The 26,334-nt window shown below is 44.7% G+C and overlaps 2 protein-coding genes across 3 annotated transcripts; both read left to right on the forward strand.

Annotated features, from left to right (window-relative positions):
- The first annotated feature begins 3,933 nt into the window (after nt 1–3,933).
- LOC110293540 (zinc finger protein 69) lies at nt 3,934–18,660 on the forward strand. Of its 2 annotated transcripts, none has more exons than XM_029475877.2 (6): nt 3,934–4,168; nt 6,052–6,304; nt 7,932–8,095; nt 13,463–13,589; nt 14,224–14,322; nt 17,362–18,660. In XM_029475877.2, exons 2-6 carry the CDS (start codon nt 6,178–6,180, stop codon nt 18,516–18,518), a joined length of 1,674 nt encoding a protein of 557 aa, XP_029331737.1. In that variant the 5' UTR covers nt 3,934–4,168; nt 6,052–6,177; the 3' UTR covers nt 18,519–18,660. The 2 variants fall into 2 exon arrangements, with proteins under 2 accessions (XP_029331737.1, XP_029331738.1); XM_029475878.2 differs by having other exon boundaries at nt 14,227–14,322.
- A 4,348-nt stretch (nt 18,661–23,008) lies between these two features.
- Nucleotides 23,009–26,334, forward strand: Exo5 (exonuclease 5). The gene is made up of 2 exons (XM_021160839.2): nt 23,009–23,502; nt 24,833–26,334. Exon 2 carries the CDS (start codon nt 24,863–24,865, stop codon nt 25,982–25,984), a length of 1,122 nt encoding a protein of 373 aa, XP_021016498.1. The 5' UTR covers nt 23,009–23,502; nt 24,833–24,862; the 3' UTR covers nt 25,985–26,334.

A 26,334-nucleotide genomic window follows, 5' to 3' on the forward strand; every position in this document is an offset into this window, starting at 1 on the left:
AACAACAACACTAAAGAACAGTGAGATGCTTCAGTGGAAGGGGCCTGCTGCCAAGCCTGATAACTCGAGTTTGATGCCAGGACCTATATAGAGGGAGGAGAGACCCAGCTTTCAGAAGCCATAGTCTGACCTCCACACATGCACAATCGGCACCACTGTGTCTACATAGCCCTAAAATAAATTTCTGAAAGTGTAATTAAAAAATGTTAACTGAAAATATAAAAAATAGGTAATAATCTTTGTGAAGACTGGCTTTTTATATTGTCCTAAATTAGTTTTATTCCCGTTTTATTTTAGACCAGTAGAAATGTCTATCCAGTCAGGGATCTGAGGGTTAACCTCTCAGGACCACTGTCTTAAATATGTCTTTAATGGATCAAAAGGGAGGACAATACAAGCTTTCTCCCTAGCCCTCCATTTGGATAGAAGAGGTCAAATAAAGATGTTGCTTGGCTCATTTCTAGAAATGATGTTTCAAGTAAATTTGATTTCTCATTGGTATGGTAGAGTCACTACCACTAGCGGATTTCAAAACTTCACAATGAATTCTGGACCATAAATTCCATTACATGTGATCCATTCACAACAATGTGAATATAATTTAATATTAATGAACTGTACATTTACAAGTTATTAAGATAGTGTTTTGATCTGAGGATACGGCTCAGTCACTACAGAGTTTGCTGTATAAGCATGTAGATGTAAGTTAAAGTCCTCAAAATACATGGAGAAAAGTTAGGCACATCCCAGAATGGTAGAACAGGATTTTAATCTCAGCACCTGGGAGGCAGAGACTTGTGGGACTCTGAGTTCAAGGCCAGCCTGGTCCATATACCAAGTTTCAGGCCAGCAAGGTCTCAAACAAATAAAGCAAAATCTAAAAAGCACACCCCATCCTACAGAAACAAAGGTGGTGGCACCTGAGGAATGACATCTCAGGCTGACCTCTGACCTATCTACACCACACATACTAGTCTGGGTTCATGCACATGATAGGGTTTTGGTTTACCTTAAAAATAGACATTTACTCAGTACCACTTCTGCTTTCATCTAAATACGACTCACTGTTATTATTTCTCTCTTGATTTATTGCATCCTTGTATCTACCACAGATCACACTCATATAGGTATGCTGTGGAGAGAGAGAGAGAGAGAGAGACTATATACGCGCACACACTAAAACCATGTAATAAAAATAAAAGTTAGCTGGGCGTGGTGGCGCACGCCTTTAATCCCAGCACTCAGGAGGCAGAGGCAGGCGAATTTCTGAGTTTGAGGCCAGCCTGGTCTACAAAGTGAGTTCCAGGACAGCCAGGGCTATACAGAGAAACCCTGTCTCGAAAAACCAAAAATAGATAGATAGATAGATAGATAGATAGATAGATAGATAGTTGTACCATGCTGATTCTCAGTTCTACACTTTCCACTGGCATCCCATGTCATTCAGACTAGCCTCAATGTGTTCACCATTGTTTGCCTCAAACCATACGGAAATCTGTGCTGGCCATTGCATATTACTACACACACTCCATTTCAGGGACTTTGCTGTCTGCTAAGACAGTCTTTTTATAGATAGCATGTCCTGTCCTGACTTTATTGCAGGTCTCTTCCAACAGAATCACAGCTGTGATGAGGCAGCCCCAGTGCATAGAATTGAATTGAATACAGCTGCACTTGGTTCTCTTTTATTCCTTTCCCTCCTTACTGACTTGAAGTTGAATGTTTCTGTTCTTTCAGGGGTTATCCTGAGTCACAACATGCATTGAAAACCTTTATTAGATTGCTTACATACTCTCTCTCTCTCTCTCTCTCTCTCTCACACACACACACACACACACACACACATCAATGAGCCTGCCTTCAAAAATTGCTTTAGAGATTCCAGGTGTCTGCCAAAATACTCCAAGTCAGGTTCTCCCTCTCTTCTCTCTCCCTCTCTCTCTCCTCTTTCTCTTTCTCTTTCTCTTTCTCTTTCTCTTTCTCTTTCTCTTTCTCTTTCTCTTTCTCTTTCTCTTTCTCTTTCTCTCTTTCTCTTTCTCTTTCTCATTCTCATTCTCTCTTTCTTTCTTTCTTTCTTTCTTTCTTTCTTTCTTTCTTTCTTTCTTTCTTTCTTTCTTTCTTTCTTTCTTTCTTTCTTTCTTTCTTTCCTGCCTCTGCCTTCTGAGTGCTAGGATCAAAGGAGGGTGCCACCACCATCCAGCCACATTTTATTTCTTTAAATTAAGGAAACAGTCATTTTTGCAGGTTGGTGCCACCATGAACTGGGGAGGTTGAATATGAAGAGCCTTAGACAGACTGAGTAGGCACCCTAACACCACATGGGACTATGCCCACAGCTTGCTTATCTGTAAGTCTGCACTCGACATTGTAACTGAAGGGAAGCCGGGTGCTTACAATTATAATGCTGTCTGCTAAAGATGACATTTCCCCCCCCCCCACCTTGTAACATGTAGAGTCAAAAACAAAAACAAAAACAAAACAAACCACCTTCCACATTAACAATCAGAGTGGGACTGTGGGGAACCAATGACTTGTGATGTATTGGAGCCTACTCTGAATGACACCTGGTGTCTGTTCCAATCAAGAGTTAGCTAATTAGTTAGTTAGTTAGTTAGTTCAGTAAGACTAACTGCTTAGCAAGACAGAAGTCAGCGGGTCCCTTAGATGGAGACACTGACAAACAGCTCATGAGATAAACTCAGAACTAGTTCTGCCAGCTCCAAAGATCTTCCACTCCTCTCAGGGGTGCAATCCCTTATCCAGGAGCACCAGATGCAACTGTACAGTAGTGTTTAATAAACTCTCTACTGCCAATTTCTGTCTCTTTTTTTTTGCAAATTAATTTACAGCCCAAGTGCCACTGTCTTCAACTCAATAGATAGAGATGACTTTGAACCAAGATCACAGCCAACGACACGAAATTTTTTGCAGTTCATGAATTTTTCCCATGTTGTTTCACTTATCTTCCCCCACCCCAAAACACACACACACATTAAAGAGAACACCCAGCACTTTGAGGTTCTACTCATGTGAAGAGGATTTCCTATATCAGTCCCAAGTCCGCTCATTTTCCCCCCTCCCAGTCTCTATGTGTAGTATGAAAGGTCTATTCTCCAGATAGCCGGGCAAAAGCCGCTTTCAACTTGGATTAACTTTCTGGATGCTGCTTTTCCAATTTTTGCTCTGGTAAGTGTCTACTCTGTCGTCATCTCTTCTGTATCTTCCAGTGGGCTCAGTTTTATTTTCTCAATGCCATATGTTGACTGAACCTTTAAAGAGATAAGTTAAATTGAGGGACTGAGGAAGGCTAACTCAGACACCAGACACTTCCCCTAGCTACAGGCACACAGGACACACGCCGTGAGAATATGGGAAGAAAGGGGCTCTACCTTCCAGGACCATGGGAAAATAAATTCCTATTGTTTAAGTCACCGGTGTGAAGTGTTTTTCTTTGGGGGTGGGAGGCAGCCTTAAGCAAACTAATACATGTCTTTAGGGACATTAAAAATACATATCCCGGAATTTTTTTTTAAGTTTATTGTTTTCTAGGCCCCTGTTGCCTTTTGGATTGTCTATTTTTCTACTTATCGAATTCACCAGAATTAGGAGATTAGGAGAGAGCAGGAACTGCGTGCTATTTAAGGCTGCATCCTGAAGCCTTAAGAAGAATGAAAGAATGACAGAGAAGCAGCTTCCCCAGGAAGACTGTCCGGGCCACGGGGTACAGAAGACCCTCAGCAGGGGCTGCCGGCTTCGCTGGACACCGCCCCTGGGTCTGTCCGGGCGGCTTCCGGCTTCCGGGATCTGGGTCTCGCAGCACCCGGGTGGGCGGAGCCACGGGCAGGGCGCTGACGCAAGCGGCGTGGGGTGGGCGGGTCCCGGGTGGAGGCGCGGGGAAGCGGACCGGGCTAGAGGGGCGGGGTGAGACGGCGGAGCTCGGGCATCGGAGCCGCAGCCGGCGCCGCAGGTCCTCGGCTGGGACCGAAGGCCGGGCAGGACGCCTGTGCGCGCGGAGCTCAGCTCCGGGGTGCGGCGGGTGAGAAGCGGGAGAGGCCGGTGTCCAGCCCCGAGGCCGACGGTGTCCTGTTTCCCTCGGAAGCCTCGCTGCGCGCTGGGCGCCGCGGTGTGAGCGTGGAAGGCTGGCGGGAACGAATCCGGAGATCCTCCGGTGAGTAGGCGACTCCGCTGCGGAGCTGCGGGCTGCGAAGCTCTGCCGAAGGGTCGTTCAGCAAGCTTCTGTGATTGCCAGCTCCTTCGGAAGGAACAGCACAAAGTTTGCACTTAGTGACGAGACTTTTTATATAGTCGGGGCTATTTGCACCAACTCCGGTCTCTTTGGACAGACAGTCTTTCACCTTTCCTCCTCCCCCCCGCAGACTTCAAAGAGCAGTCCCCTCCCCGGGAGAGAACTGCGTTTGGGGATCTGGTCCCGGTGTCCGCAACTATTCATATGCTGAATGGGCGATTCAGATGATGGATTCCGGTAGTTTCCAAATTTGCTGTTATGGTCAATTCTGCAGTGGTTCTACTTGCACTTGACATACTATATTTCCTCCTCTCCAGCTCTGTGGGAGCACATAACCCTCTCAGTTTTAATTGCATCTGAACCGGGGATTCATTTCACCAGCTGTGCTGGGCATTTGGAGTGTGTGATGACGACTGTTGCTGCTGGCTTATGACAAAGCGCAGCCCTGTGAATTACTGTTTTATCAACTGAGATATTCAAGCTGAGCTTTCTAATTGTTTTCTAAAATAACTCTAAAAAATGATGGCCACTGGGGCCGGTAAAGACTTTGGCAGCCAGGTCTGATGCCCTGGTAAAGGGAGAGAACCAACTCTCAAAAGTTGGCATGGTACCTCCACCCTAAATAAACTCATGTGATTTATTTTATTTTTTATTTAAAAAATTTTTAAGATTTATTTCTTTATTATAAGTACACTGCAGCTGTCTTCTGAAACCCCAGAAGAGGGCGTCAGATCTAATTAGGGATGGTTGTGAGCCACCATGTGGTTGCTGGGATTTGAACTCAGGACCTTTGGAAGAGCAGTCAGTGCTCTTAATCGCTGAGTCATCTCTCCAGCCCGTGATTTTTTTTTTCTTTAGCTTTAAGATAATGTTTATTGTACAGCTTTAAAATAAAAAGGTCTTAATTGTTAACTTAGTAGACCTAACATTGTCTCAACACTGCATCCCTGTGCAGTAGTTAACATTCACATTTTATAGATGAGGAAACTGAAGGTCAGACTTGAAGTGCCTCGGGTCTCAGCTTTACATACAGGTCTGACATCAAAGAGTCTTCCTTGGCACCAGCTCCAAATATGTAAGCAGGCAGAAGGGGCATGCAGCTTACAAGGTGGTCAGGTCAGGGCATGTGGACATTTGTACTTTTTTTTTTTTTTTTTTTTTGGTACTGGTGTCTTTGTATCTATGTGTTTAAAGTTGAGGGTTACTCCTGTATCCTGTATATTATTTCAGTATTGGTGCCAAATCTTCTAGGCCTTTTTGCAGCTATAAAGATAGTTCTGGACTTCTGGCTGTATGATGGGTTCTCTGGGTCTCTCCGTTCATGCCTTTTGCTCTTTAGGCACACAAAGCAGGTTAGTCCGATGGCTTAGTGGGGAAAGGCCCCTGCTGCCAAGTCTTACAACCTGAGTTCAATCCCTCTGACTCACTTGTTGGAAGAAGAGAATGGACTCCCATAAGTTATCTTGTGCCCTCCAGCTGAACACCATGGCACAAACACAGACAGACAGACAGACAGACAGACAGACAGATAAATAAAGTTTAAAAGAAAGTACAGCCAGACATAGTGGTGCTCACCTTTAATCACAGCACTCAGGAGGTAGAGGCAGATAGATATCTGAGTTCAAGACCATCCTGGTCTACAGAGTGAATTCCAGGACATCCAGAGCTATACTGGGAACTCCTGTTGCAAAAAAAGAAAAGGAAGGGGAGTCCAAAGGCCTCAAAGCAGCTTACAGGACTGCCTCCCAAAGATGAAGCATCTATACCCAGAGTTCTTCATCTCACAATGGTCTCTGATGTTGCAGGGTCTCAACAACTCTTCCAGGGTAAAAGATTATGGCCTGAGGACGATACAACCAGGAAGCCTCTCATCGAAAGTTCCAGCAGTTTCTCCTCCCGAAGCTGCCACTCCCAGTCAGGCCAGCGCCATCATGCCTCAGCAGCTCCTGATCACTCCAGCCACTGAGGCAACCTGGGTGAAGTTGAACCATCATCCCAGGAAGACCAAGGAGGGGGTGTCCCTGTGGGAGGATGTGACAAAAATGTTTGAAGGAGAAGGTGAGAACAGACAAAGTTGGAAGAAGGGGTGGTCTCTTGGGGATAACTTAGGGGAAAGAAGATCCATGTGGGGTTCATGCTTGTGCCATGGGGGTCAGGGGATATTTGTGAAGGAAATGCTGGGCTCCTACCTCTGGATCCTGGTGACTTTTACTGTGTGTCCCTTCTTTTCCCCATCCCCAGAAACAATATATAACAGGAAGGAAGGCCACAGGATGTGCCCCTCCCCCACTGCCAGTTCCTGAGTGTGAGAGCCTAACTCAGAATCAGGGAATCAAAGGTCTCTGTCCCGAGTCTCAGGTTTTCTGCAAAACTCCTGGTCATCTTTGCCCTAGTCAGTCTTTTTGGTAATCTTTCTATCATCCTCTTTCTCTGAGAGGCAAGAACAAAATGCCTGACTGCTCTCATTTTACCTAAATTTGTTAATTCCTTTAAGACATGCCCAAGTCTTAGTCTGTGCAGAGTAGTGGAGTAGGAAGAGGAGTCAGTGTTTTGTGTGGTCTCATCATTCATACCCATAATGCTTTGTGTTCAGCCCAGAGTTTTTATGTTCTAGCTGAGGGACTTTGGCTAAGCATCTTTTTTTTTTTTTTTTCATTTTATTTATTTATTTATTTATTTATTTATAGCATACGAGTACATTGTAGCTGTCTTCAGACACACCAGAAGAGGGCATCAGATCCCATTACAGATGGTTGTGAGCCACCATGTGATTGCTGGGAATTAAACTCAGGATCTCTGGAAGAGCAGTCATTGCTCTTAACCGCTGAGCCATCTCTCCAGCCCTGGCTAAACATCTTAACAGTTGATAAAAATGAATATTGCCTCATTACCTCTCTTTGTTGGTGGCGGCAGTGTTTGGTATAGACCAGCCTAGCCTCCAATTTGAATTGCTGTGTAGCAGAGGCTAGCCTTTAACTCTTTATCCTCCAACTTCCACCTTTTGAGTACAGGGATTAGAGGTGAGTGCCACCATGCCTGGCATGAACGAGTTATTATGTGTGATGATGCTTATTATTAATTGCTGGGGGAGACACAGATAAAAATAATAGCAGATAGCTTTTTAAAAAAGGTTCTTTGGTATGCAATGGGCAAGAAGCCATCTTCCATTGCATGGACTAAAATTTTCTTAAGGCAGATACCATGGAATCAGGTCCAGATAGTGTCTTAGTTTTTTTGGAGAAGGGATAGAAAAATCTACACTTTAAGGAGTGGGTTTCAAAGTGAACCACAGAGTGGGGACGTTCAGCCTAGTCAAAGTGAATTCCAGGACAGCCAGGGCTATACAGAGAAACCCTGTCTCGAAAAACTAAAAAAAAAAGAATGTGGTGCTGAGTGAATGAATGAATGAATGAATGAGTTAATAATAAAGAATGTGGTGCCCAGCTGAGTGTGCAGCTGAGGTCAGCCTGAACTACCGAGTGAGACCTTGTCTAAAAACAAGAGCAAGTCCGGTGTGGTGTGGAAAGCTTGAGTCTCCAGTGAGCAGGAGGCAGACGCAGGCAGGTCTCTGAGCTCCAGGCTGGCCAAGGCTACATGGTCTTTGTGAGTGTTGGGGAAGGAGCCCCTGCCAATGGGCCTGGGTTGCTGGGAAGGTATACACCTCACCGTTCTTCTCCTTCTACAGCTCTGCTATCCCATGATGCTAATGGGACACAACAAGAAAGCTTAGCTGATGGAACGACCCCTGGCATCCCTGCAACAGGATCCCATGATGGAGTGACCCCTGGCACCCCTGCAGTAGGATCCCATGATGGAATGACCCCTGGCACCTCTGCAGCAGGATCCCAGGTGTGTTGGAGTTCCCTCAATTTTTCTTGACATTCCTTCTTAGTTTTTTTTTTTTTTTTTAAGATATTGCCTCTGAATCTTTTTTTCTTTTAAAGATTTATTTATTTATTTATTACATGTAAGTACACTGTAGCTGTCTTCAGACACACCAGAAGAGGGAGTCAGATCTTGTTACGGATGGTTGTGAGCCACCATGTGGTTGCTGGGATTTGAACTAAGGACCTTTGGAAGAGCAGTCGGGTGCTCTTACCTGCTGAGCCATCTCACCAGCCCCCTTCTTAGTTTTTAAGGATGTAAAACCACCTTTTTTGAGAACTGGAAGTAGGTTGACACCAATAATTCAATATGGGGGGAGTCCAGGCAAGTTACTCACAGAGAACATTTCTGTGGTGGCAGTTTCCATTTTTTATAGTGGCTTCCTCTGGAACATTATCCTACTTTCAAAGTAGAAAGCAAAGAGAGTGATGCTGTTCTACCCTGGTTTCAAACCAACAGAATTACTTGGCATCTAAGATAAACATAGGTAAAATAATGACTTGGAGAGAGGGCTCAAACGGATAAGGGTGCTCGCTACACAGTGGTGAAGACCTGAGTTCAGATTCCACCCTCAGCATAACAGTCTGGGTGTGCTTATAACCCCAGTGCTGTAGGGTCTGGAGATAGGAGGGCCGCTGGGGCTTACTGGTTGCCAGCCTAGGGGAAGGAACACAGGCTCGGGTTTAGAGAGGTGACCCTGCTCCAACTTCCCGCAAGGTGTTCTCTGACCTCCAAAGCATTCTATAGCACTCTCCTGATGTGTAGGTAGTAAATGTAATTAAGAATTAAAAGCCTAGGTTCTCAGCACCAGGGACAGGCTCCACTTTTATTCGACTTTGAGGTATAAGTGACCTGTAGGAAAATACAGATGTATGACTCAGGTAGCTATGGTGGCACACATCTGGAAACCCAGAACCTCAGGAGGCTGAGCAGCAAGAGGGTTGCTATGAGTGAAATTGTAGCAACTGGGAAAACAGTCTTGGCTACATAGCAAGGCAATGTTTTAAACAGACAGACAGACAGGTTAGAGAGAGAGCGAGCTCAGACGTTCAGAGCACTTGCTGCTCTTCCAGTGGACCCAGGTTGGATAGCAGCAGCAGTCTAACTCCAGTCCCTGGGAGTCCTCTTCCAGCTTCTGCAGACACTGTACACACACAGTGTGTTCAGGCAAAACATTTATACACATAATATAAAATAAATAAATCAAGTCGGGCAGTGGTGGCGCACGCCTTTAATGCCAGCACTTGGGAGGCAGAGGCAGGCAGATTTCTGAGTTTGAGGCCAGCCTGGTCTACAGAGTGAGTTCCAGGACAGCCAGGACTGCACAGAGAAACCCTGTCTCGAAAAACCAAAAAAAAAAAAAAAAAAAAAGACTGTAAAAAAAAGAAATCTTTAAAGAGTAAAATGCAGGAAATTAAAAAGTGCCCCTATTTTGAGATGCATGTACTGTGGAAGCAAACTAACAAATAGAACATTCTGGGGCTGTAGAGATGGCTCAGCGGTTAAGAGCACTGACTATTCTTCCGAAGGTCCTGAGTTCAAATCCCAGCAACCACATGGTGGCTCACAACCACCTGTAATAGGATCTGACGCCCTCTTCTGGTGTGTCTAAAGACAGCTACAGTGTATTTACATATAACAATAAAAATAAACCTCATATACATAATAAATAAATCTTTAAAGAAATAAAAAAACATTCTGTTGTCCCAGGAAGTTCCCTCCTGCCCCTCTCCAATCAGTTCTCAGTTCCACCCGTGGAAGAAAGGACATGAAATTTACACATTCTGTCTTACAGCTGAATTTAACTCTACAATGTCTTTTTTTTGTTGTTTGTTTTACTTTGGTTTGGTTTTTGGTTTTTGGTTTTTCAAGACAGGGTTTCTCTGTGTAGCCCTGGCTGTCCTGGAACTCACTCTGTAGACCAGGCTGGCCTCGAACTCAAAAATTCGCCTGCCTCTGTCTCCCAAGTGCTGGGATTAAAGGCGTGCACCACCACCGCCCGGCTAACTCTACAATGTCTTAAAGGATTTATCTGTAGACTGCTTTTTTAAGTTTTATGTGGACTTTATAGTTGTGCAGTAGCTTAAATTACATAGAGTGTTACTCAGATCTCCTTCATTCTTCATGGTTTTGGTTTTCTTTTGAGCAGGATCTCCTGTAGCCGAGGATGGCTCTAAACTCGCTACGTAGAATTCACTATGTATCCAAGGATGACCTTTATTTCTGACCCTCCGAACTCCACCTCCTCACTGTCACTCAGTTTACACAGATCTGAGGATGAACCCAGGGCTTCCCCCATGCAGAGCAAGCAGTCATCCACTGAGCTGTAGCCCCACCCCCTCCTTAACCAAATTTTATTTACTGGTCCCATGAGTTGTTGACAGAGGATCTTAAGTCTGTAACTGTGATTTTTTTTTTATATTCTGTCCCCTTAGTTCTGACAGTTTCGTTTGATTAATAATAATAATAATAGTTACTATTTTTATTTTTTGAGAAGGATTTCTCTGTCGCTCTGGCTGTCCTGGAACTTGCTCTATAGACCAGGCTGGCCTCAGACTCAGAAAGCCACCTGCTTCTGCTGGGATTAAAGCTGCCAAGACTTGGACCTTCTCCTTAAATAGACCTTCTTGGTATTATGAAATAGCCCCGTGAGTTACAGTATCCCACCCCAAACCTACTTAGACTTGTCTGAAGTGCTCTCCTCCTCCTCTTCCTCTTCCTCCTCCTCCCACTCCTTCTCTTCCTGTTCTTCTTCCTCCCTCCTCTTTAAAGTCTGGCAGCGTGGCTTTGCCTACAGTCCACCTTAACTTGGCTCTCTGGTTTTTCTGTTCTGTTTGCACAGAGCCACCTTCCTATCCCTTTTGCAGTGTGACTTCTGTAGCCAGTAGCCAGCTCCTGCTTGTTCAGCCCACTCACAGTTGGTCGTAGGTGTCGCTACTTTGTGTGTATTTTATTCTTTGTCCTGATTGTCTTTGTTATTGTTTTGCCCATCTTTACTGACTTCCTGTGGATTGAATACTTTTTCAGTGTTCCACTTTTGCCCTCTAATGATCTTTGGCTACTCTTAAAAGCCCATGGTAGTGCATTCTGGTAAACCCAGCTACTCCGACATTGTCTTTATCAGTCCAGTCTACCTTAAGTGACACTGACATTGGCTGCTCTGGCAAAGACCTGGGTTCATTTCCCAGAACCCACAAGGTGGCTCTTAACCATTCATAACTTCATTTCCCTGGGATCTCTCTTCTAACTTCCTAGTGCACCAGGCACACATGTGGTGCACATAAATGTAGACAAAGACTCATTTTAAAAAAATATTTATTTATTTATTTATTTATACACTGTACACTGTAGCCGTCTTCAGACACTCCAGAAAGCGGCATCAGATTTCGTTACAGATGGTTGTGAGCCACCATGTGGTTGCTGGGATTTGAACTCAGGACCTTTGGAAGAGCACACAGTGCTCTTAACTTTTCCAGCTCCCAAAAATAAATCTTAAAACAACAACAATAACAACAATAAAAACCACGGGGGGGGGGGAATCCTTGAGATTCCATCTGATCCCTGTCAGAGTAAGTACCCTCAAGAAGAGAGGCAGCGGTGTCGGTGGGGATGTGGGGCACGGACCACACTCAGCGTTCGTGGGATCCTAAATGAGTACAGCTGTCATGGAACTCAGTATGGACGGTTCTCCAAAAACTCATTAAGACTTTCATATGACTGCATTATAGCACTCCTGGGCACATACCCAAGGACTCTCTCCTACCACGGAGACATCTACACATCCATGTATATTGCTGCATACTGATCACAGTAGCAACAAAATGGAGCCAGCCTAGATGCCCATAAGCATGAAAATTTTTCAGGAAAATGGATGGATCTGGGAATCGTATGAAGTCAGGTGACCCAGACTCATACAAATACTGTGTCGTCCCTCATGTGTAGACCCTCACACTGTTTACATGTCTGTGTATAGGTGGGGGAAGTGTGCAAAGGAGTGAGTGGGAGGGACAGAGGTGTTGAGATGGGAGGGGCAGTGAGACCAGTGAGAGTGGAAGGAGGCTGTGGGGGGACAGGAGGCTGCGGGGGTAGGAAAGAGGAAGCTGTGGGGGTAACAGGAAGCTGTGGGGGGACACAGGAGGCTGTTGGGGGTGTGAAAAGGAATAGGAGGCTATGGGGGGAGGGAACAAGAGGCTGTGGAGGGAACATGAAGCTGGGGGGTGGGACAGGAGGCTGTGGGGGGGAAACAGGAAGCTGGGGGGGGACAGGAGGTTGTTTGTGTGTGGAACAGGAGGCTGGGGGAGGGAAACAGGAGGCTGTGGGGGGCTGGGGGAAGAACAGGAAAGCTTCAGGGCCTGAAGGGAGAGAATTAGACAACCAACAAAAACAAAGGCTTTTTAAAATGCCATAGTGAAACCCAGTACTGTGTGTGCTAAGTAAAAGTTTCCTTTAGGCCGGGCGTGGTGACGCACGCCTTTAATCCCAGCACTCGGGAGGCAGAGGCAGGCGGATTTCTGAGTTTGAGGCCAGCCTGGGCTACAGAGTGAGTTCCAGGACAGCCACGACTACACAGAGAAACCCTGTCTTGAAAAAGCCAAAAAAAAAAAAAAAGTTTTCTTTTTTTTTTTTTTTTTTTTAAAGATTTTATTTATTTATTATATGTAAGTACACTGTAGCTGTCTTCAGACACTCCAGAAGAGGGCGCCAGATCTCGTTGCGGATGGTTGTGAGCCACCATGTGGTTGCTGGGATTTGAACTCTGGACCTTCGGAAGAGCAGTCGGGTGCTCTTACCCACTGAGCCATCTCACCAGCCCCAAAAGTTTTCTTTAGAAACATAAAGGGTGCATAGGTATTAGGGCCAACAAGTGCTAATGCAGAAGTACCTCCTTCCATAGCCCACTCGCCTCTGCTCTCATCTCCTCCACCCTCCCTTGCCCCAGAGCTCCTCCATCTGTGCTGTTCTTCTCCTCAGACAGATGTTCACTCTGAGGCCTTTTGGAACATTCTAGAATACTCTTCCCTGAGACTTCCACATTACTCTCCCCCACTGAATCACTGCCTGTAGCCAAACAGAACATTTCGGAGAACATTGTTTTCCACAGCCCCCCCAAAACAAGATCACCTCAACTCTCAACTGGTGTTTGCACTTCTTCATGTTTCTTTTCTGTGCTATATATTTAATTACTTATAGCAGTCTTTAGAAAATCTCCTGACAGACTCAGAGGCTACTCCTGGTGAAATTGGTGTGGAATCTCTGAACTTGGAATACTGCCAGGCTCCTTAGACTTTGACTGGGGTGGACCCTGACTCCTCTAACTGTTGGATATTGCAGGAATCGTTGACTTTCAAGGACATTGCTGTGGACTTATCCCAGGAGGAATGGGGGCAGCTGGCTCCTGCATACCGGGATTTGTATCGGGAGGTGATGCTGGAGAACTACAGAAACCTGGTGTCAGTGGGTAAAGACCAGCCAACTGATCTTATTTCTTTTTTTTTGTGATAAAATTCTCCCCCTAAAACCAACTTATATAATCTTGGGGAAGTTGAGGCAAGAACTTAAGCATCACATCTTCAGTAAAGAGCAAAGACTGGACTACATCCTTGTTTGCTTGCTTGCTCTCAGCTAGCTCTTTCTACTCCAACATAATCCAGAGCCCCAGACTAGGGAATGGCATCACCCGCAGTGGACTGGGATCTTCTCACATCAATTAAGACAGCCTCCCACACCAACTTGATTAAGAATCTTCTCAGGTGAGATTCAAGGTTGTGTCAAGTTGACAATTAAAAATTAGCCATCACACCAGCTGTCCTCTACAAACCCATCCATCGTAAGAGAGCCATTGTTGCTAAACTATCAATGTGAATTTGTTGGGTTGTAGCTGTGGGTTCTGTATTGGAGATGTCTGGTTCCTTTGAAGACTAGAGCATAACTAATGACTTCCTTAAGGGACAGCTTTATTTCATAGAGCTAGACAAGAAAGATGTGACCCTGTTGGTTATCAGGCAACCTGAATAGCCAAAGCTGGAACTATACTCTGGGGCAATTCTTCAACAGCAGCATCAACATTCATCATTTTTCTTTAACTCCATAAGCAGGATATCAACTTTCCAAGCCTACTGTGATTTCCCAGTTGGAAAAAGGAGAGGGACCATGCATGGCAGAGAGTCAAGGCCCAGAGGATCCCATTTTAGGTAAGACCAGGGTAGATGAGCCCTTTGGATAGGGAGGCCAGAGTGCTCGGTCTTCCCAGGCTGTCTGGAAGGCTTAGGGCACAGACAGGACCTGTACTGCATCTCATTTCACCCCTTCCTCACGCCCTTTTGAGAGTCTCTGTATGTAGGAGGGAGAGAAGACTTGCCGTCATTGGAGTTAACCTGATCCCCTCTCAGAACAGGAAGTAGCTGACATGAAGTGCCTCATAGATACTTGCTGTCTTCAGTGCCATGTTGCATTCCACAAATCTTCTTCCCTTTTGCCTCCTTTATCTCCTTTTCTCACTGTTACTTTATAATCCTAACTTGAGTTTTGTTTCTCCTTTTAACTCATGTATATACTTTTCTTCATAACAACTTCATAAAAAGTCCTACAAGAGGGCTGGCAAGATGGCACAGCAGGTAAAGGTCCTTGCTCCCACAGCTAAAGACCCGAGTGCCATCCCTGGGATCCACAGTGTGAAAGGAGAGAGCTGGTTGCTGAAAGTTGTCTTCTGGCCTCTTTCCACATGTGTGCTGAGACATGTATGTGCATGTACATACACATACGCACGCACACAAACATAATTTAAATAATCAGGAAAGATAAAGAAATAAACCATATTCACCCAGTAAATTTACATTAATGTTAAAGTGTTGGCAAAAATGCTGAGCTCTGGGAACCCTCAAATCTGCTGACTGGAAACATAAAACATTGAAATGTACTAAAAGGCAATGTGGTGTGCCCTCACCAAATGAAGGTGCATCTACCATGACCCAGCAATGTGTTTTAGCCAACTCCCTTAGAGGAATACTTGCCTATGAAGCCAGACACATATGTGCATGGATATGTGTATCATCGGATCCGTGTAACCTCCAGAGCATGTTTTAGGAGGTAGTGGCAGAAGGGTCTGGAATTCAGGGCCAGCCTGACTTACCTGACTGTGTCTCCAAAAAAAAAAAAAAAAAAAAAAAGTTCAGGATTTTCTCCATAAAGGTCTTACACACATTACATATCCTGTGTTAGATTTATTCTGAGATCTTGCACTTGATACTATAGGTGATATATTTTTAGAGTTATATTTTGTATATTACTGCTAAATAGTAATACCTAACTTTGAACGTTTCTGTTTTGACATTTTAAACTTTTATTCATTATTTTGGGCATTTTGAAACAAGGGATTATTATTCTGTAACCCATGATGGTCTCAAACTCAAGATGATCCTCCTGCCTCAGTTTTCAAAATATCAGACCAGAATCCACACTCTCTGCTTGTTTTTTCAGAATTACTATTCATAGTGCTCTTAGGTTACCCTGTTATAAACAGCACTCGCCTGTACGACCTCCTGGGTTTTATTGTGCGCACCTGATATTGTTGAGAGCGATACAGGCTGAGGGTACAGTTCCCGGGCAGAAAACTGCCTGCTTATGCCGGGATCACAAAGCAGGCAACAATAAGAAACCATGGAAGCTGCTGTGGATGCTGTTGTCTCTTGATGGAATCTTAAAGGCAACCTTGTAGAGGGTTTTTAAAAAGAAGTCTTAGCCAGCAACTGTGGTTTATGACTGTAGTCCCAGAGTGAGGGGCAGGAGATGAGGACTTCAAGGTCATACTCACCTTTATAGGAGGATAGAGGCCAGACTGGGCTACTTGAGACCCTGTATTTGGGGAGGGTGGGGGGAAGGCCTTACATAAATAACAAGTGTTTATTATTCAGTGAAATAGCAAAATTGCAGTTTCAAAGTTCAATCTTGGTTATCATCTCCTGAGCTTTAGATTGAAACATGCAGGTGGTCTCTTCCCGTCATCCCCTTCTCCTCTCCAAGCCCAGAGCCCAGGCCTGATAAACCATGACTTTATTACTGTCTCTTTTGAGAGCTTGAAATTTAAAAATGCATAAGGTCCTTCTATACTGATTTAAAATTTTTACAGGAAATTATATCTTCCATGGATATAAACCTATCATCTGAAATATTAGTAATGATATAATGAATTACTAAGAAAGAAAACTAGCCAAAATTTTTTAATTTTTTTTTTTTTTTTTTTTATTTCTCTGTAGTCTTGGCTGTCCTGGAATTCACTCTATAGACCAGGCTGGCCTCAAACTCACAGAGATCTGCCTGCCTCTCCCTCCTGAGTGCTAGGATTAAAAGTGTGCACCCACCACTGGGGTTGGGAGGTGGCTTCTTTTTAATATTTCTGAAATAGTTGTTCAGAATAGTTATCAGTTTAAAGCCATATCCTTGAAGGCATAGGCCTTCAATGTCATGTTTTAGTTTTTTTGTTTTGTTTTGTTTTTCCGAGACAGGGTTTCTCTGTGTAGCCCTGGCTCACCTGGAACTCACTTTGTAGACCAGGCTGGCCTCAAACTCAGAAATCCGACTGCCTCTGCTTCCCAAGTGCTGGGATTAAAGGCGTGCGCCACCACACCCGGCTATGTTTTAGTGTTAATTAGAACACAGCTAAGCCACGTGTATGATACACAGCCAGCATTTGAAAGGTAGAGGCCGGGGGAGCAGGAACTTGTGAGGCCCCATCTCAAAACAAAACAAAACCAAACAAAACAAAAAGAAGAAAGATATAGAGAGAGTTGAATGCTGCAAATTTTATAGCATATTAAGTCGGGTACAAACAACCTAGTCACTGTTTTTTTGCATTTGATTTATTTCTGGGATACGGTCTCAAGTGTCTTGAGCTGGTCTTGCACCCTCTGTCTAACCACTGATGACCTTGAACTTCTGATCTTCCTGCCTCCACTTCTTGAGTGATGGGTACAAGCGTAGGCCATCTCATCTTGTGTATGCAGTGGTCAGGGTTTCCTGTAAGCTAGGCAGACACTGCCCACTGAACAGCCCTGTTCTCTACTTAATTCAATCCTTATCGCCTCTCCAGTCTGCATAACTCTATCTGGATAGAGTAAAACCTCATGTGACTTTCTGTACTGTATCTGAATCTCTTCTGCAACATTTTCAGGGGTTGATTTTCTTCAGAGCATAATGAATGAGATATTCACATTCCCCCCCCACCCCCCATTCAGATGTGAAGAATAAACTAGAAACCAAGGAGTCAACTGCAGAGGATGACATTTCTGTCAAGCTCGATCATGGCATCACGAGGGGAAGGCTCGTGATAGAGGATGATATAGTTTGTTCTCCATTGAAAAAAGCCTCCAGCTACCGTGATACATTAGAGAGTCACCGGGCAACCTGTGGAAAAGGCACGAGACGAGACGTTTGGACCCACAAAAAGAAACGCCAAGAAGGGAACAAATTGGAAAACCCAGAGAGTTCCAATGTTATTTTAGAACAGAAGCACCGTAAACACAAACCAGCCAGAAAGAGAAACAAGTATAAATTAGATTCAATTGATCACCCAGTGAGCTGTATGAGAGCCAGAAGGTACCCATGTAATGTGTGTGAGAAAATGTTTAAGCAACCCATTCACCTTGTCGAGCACATGAGAACTCACACTGGTGAGAAACCGTTCCGGTGCAAGGAGTGTGGGAGGGCCTTTAGTCAGAGCGCGTCACTCAATACGCACCAGAGGATCCACACTGGGGAGAAGCCCTTCGCATGTGAGGAGTGCGGCAAAGCCTTCCGGCATCGCTCGTCACTTAACCAGCATCACCGGACTCACACTGGAGAGAAACCGTTCACGTGTGACAAATGTCAGAAAGCCTTTAGCCAGAACATCAGCTTGGTCCAGCATCTGAGGACTCATTCGGGAGAGAAACCCTTTAGCTGCAGTGAATGTGGGAAACCCTTTCGACAGATTAGACACCTTAGTGAACACGTAAGAATCCACACTGGGGAGAAGCCCTACAAATGCACTTCCTGCTGTAAAACGTTCAGTCATAGAGCATATCTCACACATCACCAGCGAATCCACACCGGGGAGAGACCGTACAAATGTAAGGAGTGTGGGAAAGCCTTCAGGCAGAGGATACACCTTAGCAACCACAGGACTGTTCATACAGGGGTGAAAGCCTACGAGTGTAACCGCTGTGGGAAAGCCTACAGGCACGACTCCTCCTTTAAGAAACACCAGCGACATCACACGGGAGAAAAGCCTTACGAATGTACTGAGTGTGGAAAGTCCTTCAGCTATAACTCATCCCTGAGCCGACACCAGAAAATCCACAGGAGGAATGCTTTCCGAGATGATCCGGGACATGAGAACAAAAGGCAGCTCTAAATTGATGATTCTGAGCTTTAAAGTTTCAGGACTCGAGTAACCTTGAGAAATTAACAACAACGGTGGCAACTTTTGATTTTGCCAAAAGTGTAAATAAATACCCTGTTGATTACTACTGTCTGACAATTACACAAAATGATAAATTAAGCATTTTGAAAATTTCACGAATATTTTTTTATTCATTTCATGGTAGATGAATAAATTATTTCTTATGAATTCACTGATTTACAGATTAGTATTTGGGAACTACTGTTTAAAATGTTACCACCTAGGCTGGGGGTGTGGCTCAGCAGGTAAAGGCCTTTCCCACTAAGCATGGTAACATACCTGATTTTGATCCTTGAGACCCATGAGGTAGAAGAACTGGCCTCCAGCAGCTGTCCTCTGAGCTCCACGTGTACACACAAGCTATCTAATTTTTAAGTATTACCCAGGTCCTTTACTACAGTCACAGTTTCCAGTATCTTTTCTCCAAGCTTCTTGTACCAGCTTTCTAAATACCTGTGGGGTTTTTTGGTTGGTTGGTTGGTTGGTTGTTTTTTTTTTTGGTTTTGGTTTTTGGTTTTTGTTTTGTTTTGTTTTGAGAATTTACAATACTGAGTTAAATCTAGGGCAATGTGCATTATTTGAAAGCTCTACCACTGAACAATATCAACTTTGTTTTCCTTTTTTTGAAACAGAGTCTTGTTTTTCTCCTTCAAGTTTGGCCTCAAAATTACTATGTAGTCAAGGGTGGCCTTGAACTTATGATCCTCTTGCCTCTAAACTCTCAAGGTCAGGGTTACAGTTGTGGGCCACCACACTTTGTTTATGCAGTGCTGGGGTCTGTGCTCAGAGCTGTGTGTGTGCTAGGCAAGCATCCTACCAACTGAGCTACATCCTCAGCCTCTACCAACTGAGCTACATCCTCAGCCTCCCCCACCCCTTTTTAAAGTGTTGAAACTGGATTCTCTAATAAGTTGTCCAGGCTGGACTTGAACTCATGATGCTTATACTTCAGTATTCCGAGTAGCTGAGATTATAGGTTTGTACCATGGGGCTCTACTCAAACACTTGCTGAGTGTAGCCAGTTTGCCCCAGGAGGTCTTTTGTTAGCTTGTAAAGATGTTCAAACTTGACATTGCAACATGAAATTCACACTCAAGAACCCTGCAGTTGGGACTGGAGAGAAGGCTCAGCCATTGAGAATATATTTGCTCCTGCAGAGGACCTCAGGCCATTCACAACTGCATGCAACTCCAGCTCCAAGGGTATCCAATACCTCTTGCCTTTGTGAATACTGCTCATAGATTTATAAACCCAGCATGTGCCTGCATGCTTTCTCACACACAATTTTTCAAAAGCTTTATTAAAGAATCCTGCAATGGAGTTTAGAAGATCTCAAAGTAACTACAATTTTTGTGTTGGGCTCAGTTCATAACTATCCCAGAGTGAATGCAGCCCCCTAAGCTGCAAACTGGACACTTGCTAGAGCCTGTCCCTTGGCTTGGCCAGTGGCCAGCACCTGCTGGGTCACCATGTACCACATAGGCACTTCTCCCTCTGCTGGTGACAGACATGTTTGACCCCATGACTGTCTTTCAGCAGGCTCTCTTCTGTGGCCACACACTTAACCTAATTGATCCTACTGACATTTTATACTTCTCCAGTTTCCATCTCCATCTTAAAAGTCTCTCTTGAGCTCCAAAGAATGTTCAATGTGGATATCGATTATTCTATAGTTGCTTCAAACTTGACACGTTGAAAACTTTTACTATCTCTATAGTAAAGTCTGCATTCCTTAAGTCAGAAAGGTGTACCACTATCGATTCAACTCTCCAGTTGAAACTTGTTCTTCTCACCTGTTATCTCCCTCAACTAGTTGCAAAATACCATCCTAGGACAGCTCCAATTTACCTTCTTTCTATGCCAGGGTAAGCCTTCATCAGGTTCTTAGCACTTCCTAATCGCTTAGGTTGTCTGCTGAGCCTCCTCTAGCACAGAGGTTCTCAACTTGTGGGTCGAGACTAATAGGCATATTCTCTCCTTTGGTGACACAGGTATTGGCCAGATTAGACCAGATTAAAAGTAGATAAAGGCAGGTTTATTAGGAGGCAGCTCTCAGGTGGGTTCATCGGTCTCAGAGGTGGAGGTCAGTGAAGTCACACACCCAGGCTAAAGCAAGGGGGTTTTATAGAGTTTGGTCAAGGAATAATGACGGGCCAGCTAGGAGCTGAGATGGTGCCCATACATGGTCACCTTGGGTGGGCACTCTTGGGTCGGCTGCCAGAAACAGGGAGATGAGGAGTGATGTCAGCCCAGGGTTTTCTCCAAGCAGATGGGTGGGGTTGGGGGAAGAAGGGCAGATGAGGTTTCCCTGCTTGTACCGTGGAAGAGCAGGGATTCTAGCCTAACAGCAACCTTTCTGGGGGTCGCATATCAGATATTTACATTATGACTCATAACAGCAGCAAAATTACAGTTATGAATTAGCAGCGGAAATAATCTTGTGGTTGAGGGTCGGCAGAACATGAGGGACTGCATTAAAGGATCACAGCATTGTCTTAGGGTTTCCATTGCTGTGAAGAGACACCATGACAACTCTTATAAAGGACATTTGATTGAAGCTGGCTTATAGGTTCAGAGTTTCAGTCCATTCTCATCATGGTGAGAAACATAGCAGCATGCAGGCAGGCATGGCACTGGAGGAGCTGAGAGTTCTACATCTTCATCTGAAGGCATCTAGGAGAGAAGGTCTAAAAGCCTACCCCCACAGTGACACCCTTCAACAAGGCCATACCTCCTAACCGTGTCACTCCCTGGGCCAAGCATATTCAAATCACCACAATGATCTTTATCTTCACTTAATCATAAACAACTGAAGGATTTTAAGCAATGTAGTTTGGGTGCGTGTTTTAGAATGTCATTGTAGCTACGAACGGATAGAGATGAGTACAGATTCGCTAGAGCAGCGGTTCTCACCCGGAAGGTGAGACAAGGTTAGGAATAATAATTGTCTTAAGTACAGAACCATTGGTACTATTTCTACCCAAATATACTTTGGTTTTGTCATAAAGATGTTATGGTTTCCAAATATCCATTCTTATTACTGGATTCTCTTAGGGCCTAACACTAGGTTCTAGTTGGATTAAGAGACTAGACTCAGCCAACTCATCTTCAATATGCCCTTAATGAAAGAAAGGGATTTATTCGATGAGGTCACTTTGGAAAGAGGAACAAACACAGAGGCCTAATGATTTCCAAGACTGTCTTGGGGGTCCTGACATGTGGTTTAGGTTTAAACAAAGCAAGAGGGATGTTCAACTAAGCAGATCAAGGAACAGTCCTGTCCACAGTTGTCTCAGCTTGTGTCTTCTGCAGCGTGGTCTGACGAGCTGTAAGGATCCTGTGAAGTCTCTTCCTGGGAGGTAAGTTCTCCTCTGAATGGTGTGTGTGGGGGGTGGAGGGGTGGGGGGGAGTTTCTACTGCTTCCATACTGCCAAAAGGAGGGGCACAAGTGCTTCTCTTTTAAGTTTGCTCCTACTGTGATTGAAGATAGTATTTCATGGGTTTTAGTCCACATTTGGGAAATTTCCTCTTTTTTTTTTTTTTTTAATCCAAGTCCCTTGTTTGGCATCTGTTCATCCTCCCCCTGATACAATACACTTTATAAAACCCTGATTCTGGTGAACCCCTTAAACTGGTGACTGAATTAACTAAATGAACCTAACAGCTAGGCTTTATCCTTCTGAACTTTAGACTCAAGTCTAGAGTCCCAGCGCTGAGATTTTTGGTGTGGGTCACCATAGGCTGGGAAGTATTTCTCAAAGGCTCAGAGGTGAAGAGCACTAGCTGCTCTTGCAGAGAACCTTAGTTTGTTTCTCTGCGCCCACGTGACTCTCAACCCTTCTCTAACTCTGAGGCCCTCTTCTGCCTCCCGAGGGCACCAAGAAGATATGAACCACAGACATGCACGCAGGAAAAACATTCATACACATAAAGGAAAAGACAAAACAAAACAAAAAAAAAATTTTTTTTAATCTTTAAAAATAATCTGGGCATAAGGGCACAATGGCTGTAATCCCAGCACCGAAAAAGCAGAGGCAGGAACATCCCAAATTGGAGGCCAATAAAAAGGATAAGAAATAAATAAAATAAGACACTGACAACTGCCAGCGTCTTTGAAGCTTGAGTTCATGATTGTTCCCTAGGCTGGGAAAGCTGGTGTCAGGTGCTAAGATCCGGATTCGGGCTCCAAGGGTGTCAGAGGCCAGCTGCACTGGGGACGCGAGACGACCACCATGACCTTCCTCTCACCGGGCGGGCGTAAGAGACCGGGACGGTAACAGCCACATCTTTCCAGCCTGCACTAGGCAATGGTGGGTAAGGAAACACAGCGGACTGCAGACGCCCACTCAGCTCCAGTGTCGCGAGAACCAGGGGCCTGGGGTGGGGATGGGGGGGTGTGACATGAAAAGGGGGCGGGCCTCCAACCGCCGCCGGGAATTCTGGGACAGGGGTGAAGAGGTAAGGGGCCGCCCCTTTCAGGCACGCCCCTCATTCCGGTTTTTTGTTCTGTTCTTTGGGCCGTAGATTGAGTCTTTGCGCCTGGGCACACCAGGGGGACAGGGGCAGGGGGCTGAGTGGAAAACACACGCCTGCCTGCGTGGAAGGCCTGTAACGAGTCAGGACGCAGAGGATGAAGGCAGCAGCAGGCAGCCGGAAGCCATCAGCAAGGCAGGGCCTCCGACCTCAGGCAGCGGCTGGGAACCTGGAGAGCAGAACTGACCGCCTGGAGACCTTACCCTGGAGAGGCCAGTGTTAGGAGGACTTATGACAGGCAGCTGTCCTAGCAGTATGACTCAAGTGGAAACACCATAATGTGAAGGAGTGGTCAGGTGAAGAGAAGAGAAGTCCACATTGCATCATAGCAAGGTGCCTCCCCATTCCCCCTCGTTTTAATACACGCCCTCCCCTGTGAGGAGGGAAATCAACTGAGGCCCAGGTGAGTACGAGTTGCCTCTCTCCTGAACTTTTCAGAGCAAATAGAAACATAGTAGACCCATCAATTCCTTTGGAAGGAAAGCCACATTTATTGTGTGTTAGTTAATATCTGTACTGTTTTAGCTCTGTCGGCATTGAAGGATTAGCCTACAAGTTCTACATTTTAAAGATGTGCCAGTATCATCAGAGAATTTTGAAGTTTGCCCAAGATTATTCAAAAAACAAATAGCATACCAGCAAATTCTACTGGACTTTTCAAGATTAGATTCAAAATCTGTATCTGCAGGACCCCTAGACTCTTGATACCGAACTGGTATTTTCTGAACATCTATCTCATTTATTTTTTTTCACCTAATAATTTTAGCTCTATCTGTGTACTTTTAAAACATTTATGTAAAAAATATTTAATATGAATATTAGTAGATATTTATATATCTTTAAGAAGTCAAAAGTCTGCCAGGCAGTGGTGGTATAGCCTTTAATCTCAGCAGCTTGAGAATAAATTCTAGCCAGAGCTACACACACAAAACCTGTCACACACACACACACACACACACACACACGTCAGAAGTCTAAAAAGAAAGTCATAAAATGAGGCTTTTGATGGATGGTATAGTAGCTTTACAATTAATCTATGGTATATCTAAAAACGCTGGTCCAGGCGGCAGATAAAGTCCATTATGTCATACTTTCTGAACTTCTGTTTTTAGCAGCATAAGAGTGTCTAGGCTGTGCATTTGCGTCTAAATTTTACATCAGTGTGAACTGTTGTCTTCTTTTACATGAATGTGAAGCCCTTGTCTGTCTCAGTGTACTAATTTTTATATTCTCAGTTGTGCTAATAGACCTTTTTCACCCATAATATTTTAGTGGCAGCACTTGGGAGGCAGAGGCAGGCGGATTTCTGAGTTCGAGGCCAGCCTGGTCTACAGAGTGAGTTCCAGGACAGCCAGGGCTACACAGAGAAACCCTGTCTTGAACTCCTCCCACCCCCAAAAAACCCTGCTGGGCTACTTAATTAGTGTGTGCAATGACCAGTGTTCTCTCTCTAGAAGTGAAAAAAAAAATCAACTCAGATGACTGGGTGATAAACAACAAGAAGACTCCTTTTATAAGGTGTACCTGTGTGTAACTCATTGACACTACTAATTGGTTATAAATAAATTGACTTCTTAGAGCTAAGAAGTAGAGAGCACTTGCCTAGCACCCATAAGGCCCTGGATTCCGTTCTCAGTACTGAAATGAATGAATGAACCAACCAGTCAGCCAATATATGATTCTTCTTTATCTGGGGAATTTGCAAGTCTGACAATCTTTGCTATGCTCTACAGGTCCCTATTTGTCCCATCTAGGGCTGTACCATGGCTGAGGCTGGGGACGAGGGGACAGCATCAGTAGAAGCCTCGGGGTTTTCAGACTTGAGTGACTCAGAGTTAGTTGAGTTTCTGGATCTGGAAGAAGCCAAAGAATCGGCTGTTTCACTTAGCAAGCCTGGCCCTTCTTCTGAACTCCCCGGGAAGGATGACAAACCAGTAAGCTTGCAGAACTGGAAAAGGGGATTGGATGTCTTGTCACCCATGGAGAGATTCCACCTGAAATATTTATATGTCACTGACCTGTGTACTCAGAACTGGTGTGAGTTGCAGATGGTGTATGGCAAGGAGCTTCCTGGTTCGTTGACACCTGAGAAAGCAGCTGTTTTGGACACTGGTGCTAGCATCCACCTAGCAAAAGAACTAGAACTTCATGACCTTGTGACAGTCCCCATCGCCACTAAAGAAGATGCTTGGGCAGTTAAGTTTCTGAACATACTCTCAATGATTCCTGCCCTACAGTCGGAAGGGCGCGTCAGAGAGTTTCCAGTGTTTGGGGAAGTGGAGGGAATATTTCTTGTTGGAGTCATTGATGAGTTGCACTACACATCCAAGGGGGAACTAGAGCTGGCTGAACTCAAGACACGAAGGCGCCCTGTGCTCCCCCTGCCAGCTCAGAAAAAGAAAGACTATTTTCAAGTTAGCCTATACAAATATATCTTTGATGCCATGGTACAAGGGAAAGTGACTCCTGCTAGCCTAATCCACCACACTAAATTGTGTCTAGACAAGCCACTGGGACCTTCCGTGCTGAGGCATGCCAGACAAGGAGGCGTGTCTGTAAAGTCTTTGGGTGACCTTATGGAACTGGTTTTCTTGTCTCTTACACTGTCTGATCTCCCAGCTATTGATACCCTAAAACTTGAGTATATCCATCAAGAGACTGCCACTATACTGGGCACAGAGACTGTAGCCTTTGAAGAGAAGGAAGTGAAAAGCAAGGTGCAGCATTACGTGGCCTACTGGATGGGCCACCGAGATCCTCAAGGCGTTGATGTGGAGGAGGCATGGAAGTGCCGCACCTGTGACTATGTGGACATCTGTGAGTGGAGGAGGGGCAGTGGAGTGCTCAGCTCATCATGGGAGCCCAAAGCCAAGAAGGTGAAATGAATGAAGGTACACTTCCAGAAATGTTGATCGTTTCTGTTCTTAATATGTCCATGTAAAAGAACCAGTCTCTCAGCTTAGCTCTCATGGACAGTGTTTTTTATTTTTATGTTTACAATCTTGAATAACATTCCAACCCAGGGCCCAAGGATCAAGAATGTGGAGAGATGTGGTGTTAGAGTGACCTTGGAACTTTGAGGTAAACTGCAAAGAAGACAGATGTACATCAGTGCAGCAAAGGTATCCCTCACTAATCACTGCTGGCTCAAGAAAATTCATTGGATTCTGATAAATCTTTACTGTTTTCTTGATAATTTTTTTTTACATTTTTTACAATAAAAATGAAATGCTGT

The sequence above is a fragment of the Mus caroli genome, unplaced genomic scaffold (assembly GCF_978045245.1).
Source record: "Mus caroli unplaced genomic scaffold, Mus_caroli_1 scaffold_6, whole genome shotgun sequence".
Taxonomy (NCBI): Eukaryota; Metazoa; Chordata; class Mammalia; order Rodentia; family Muridae; genus Mus; species Mus caroli.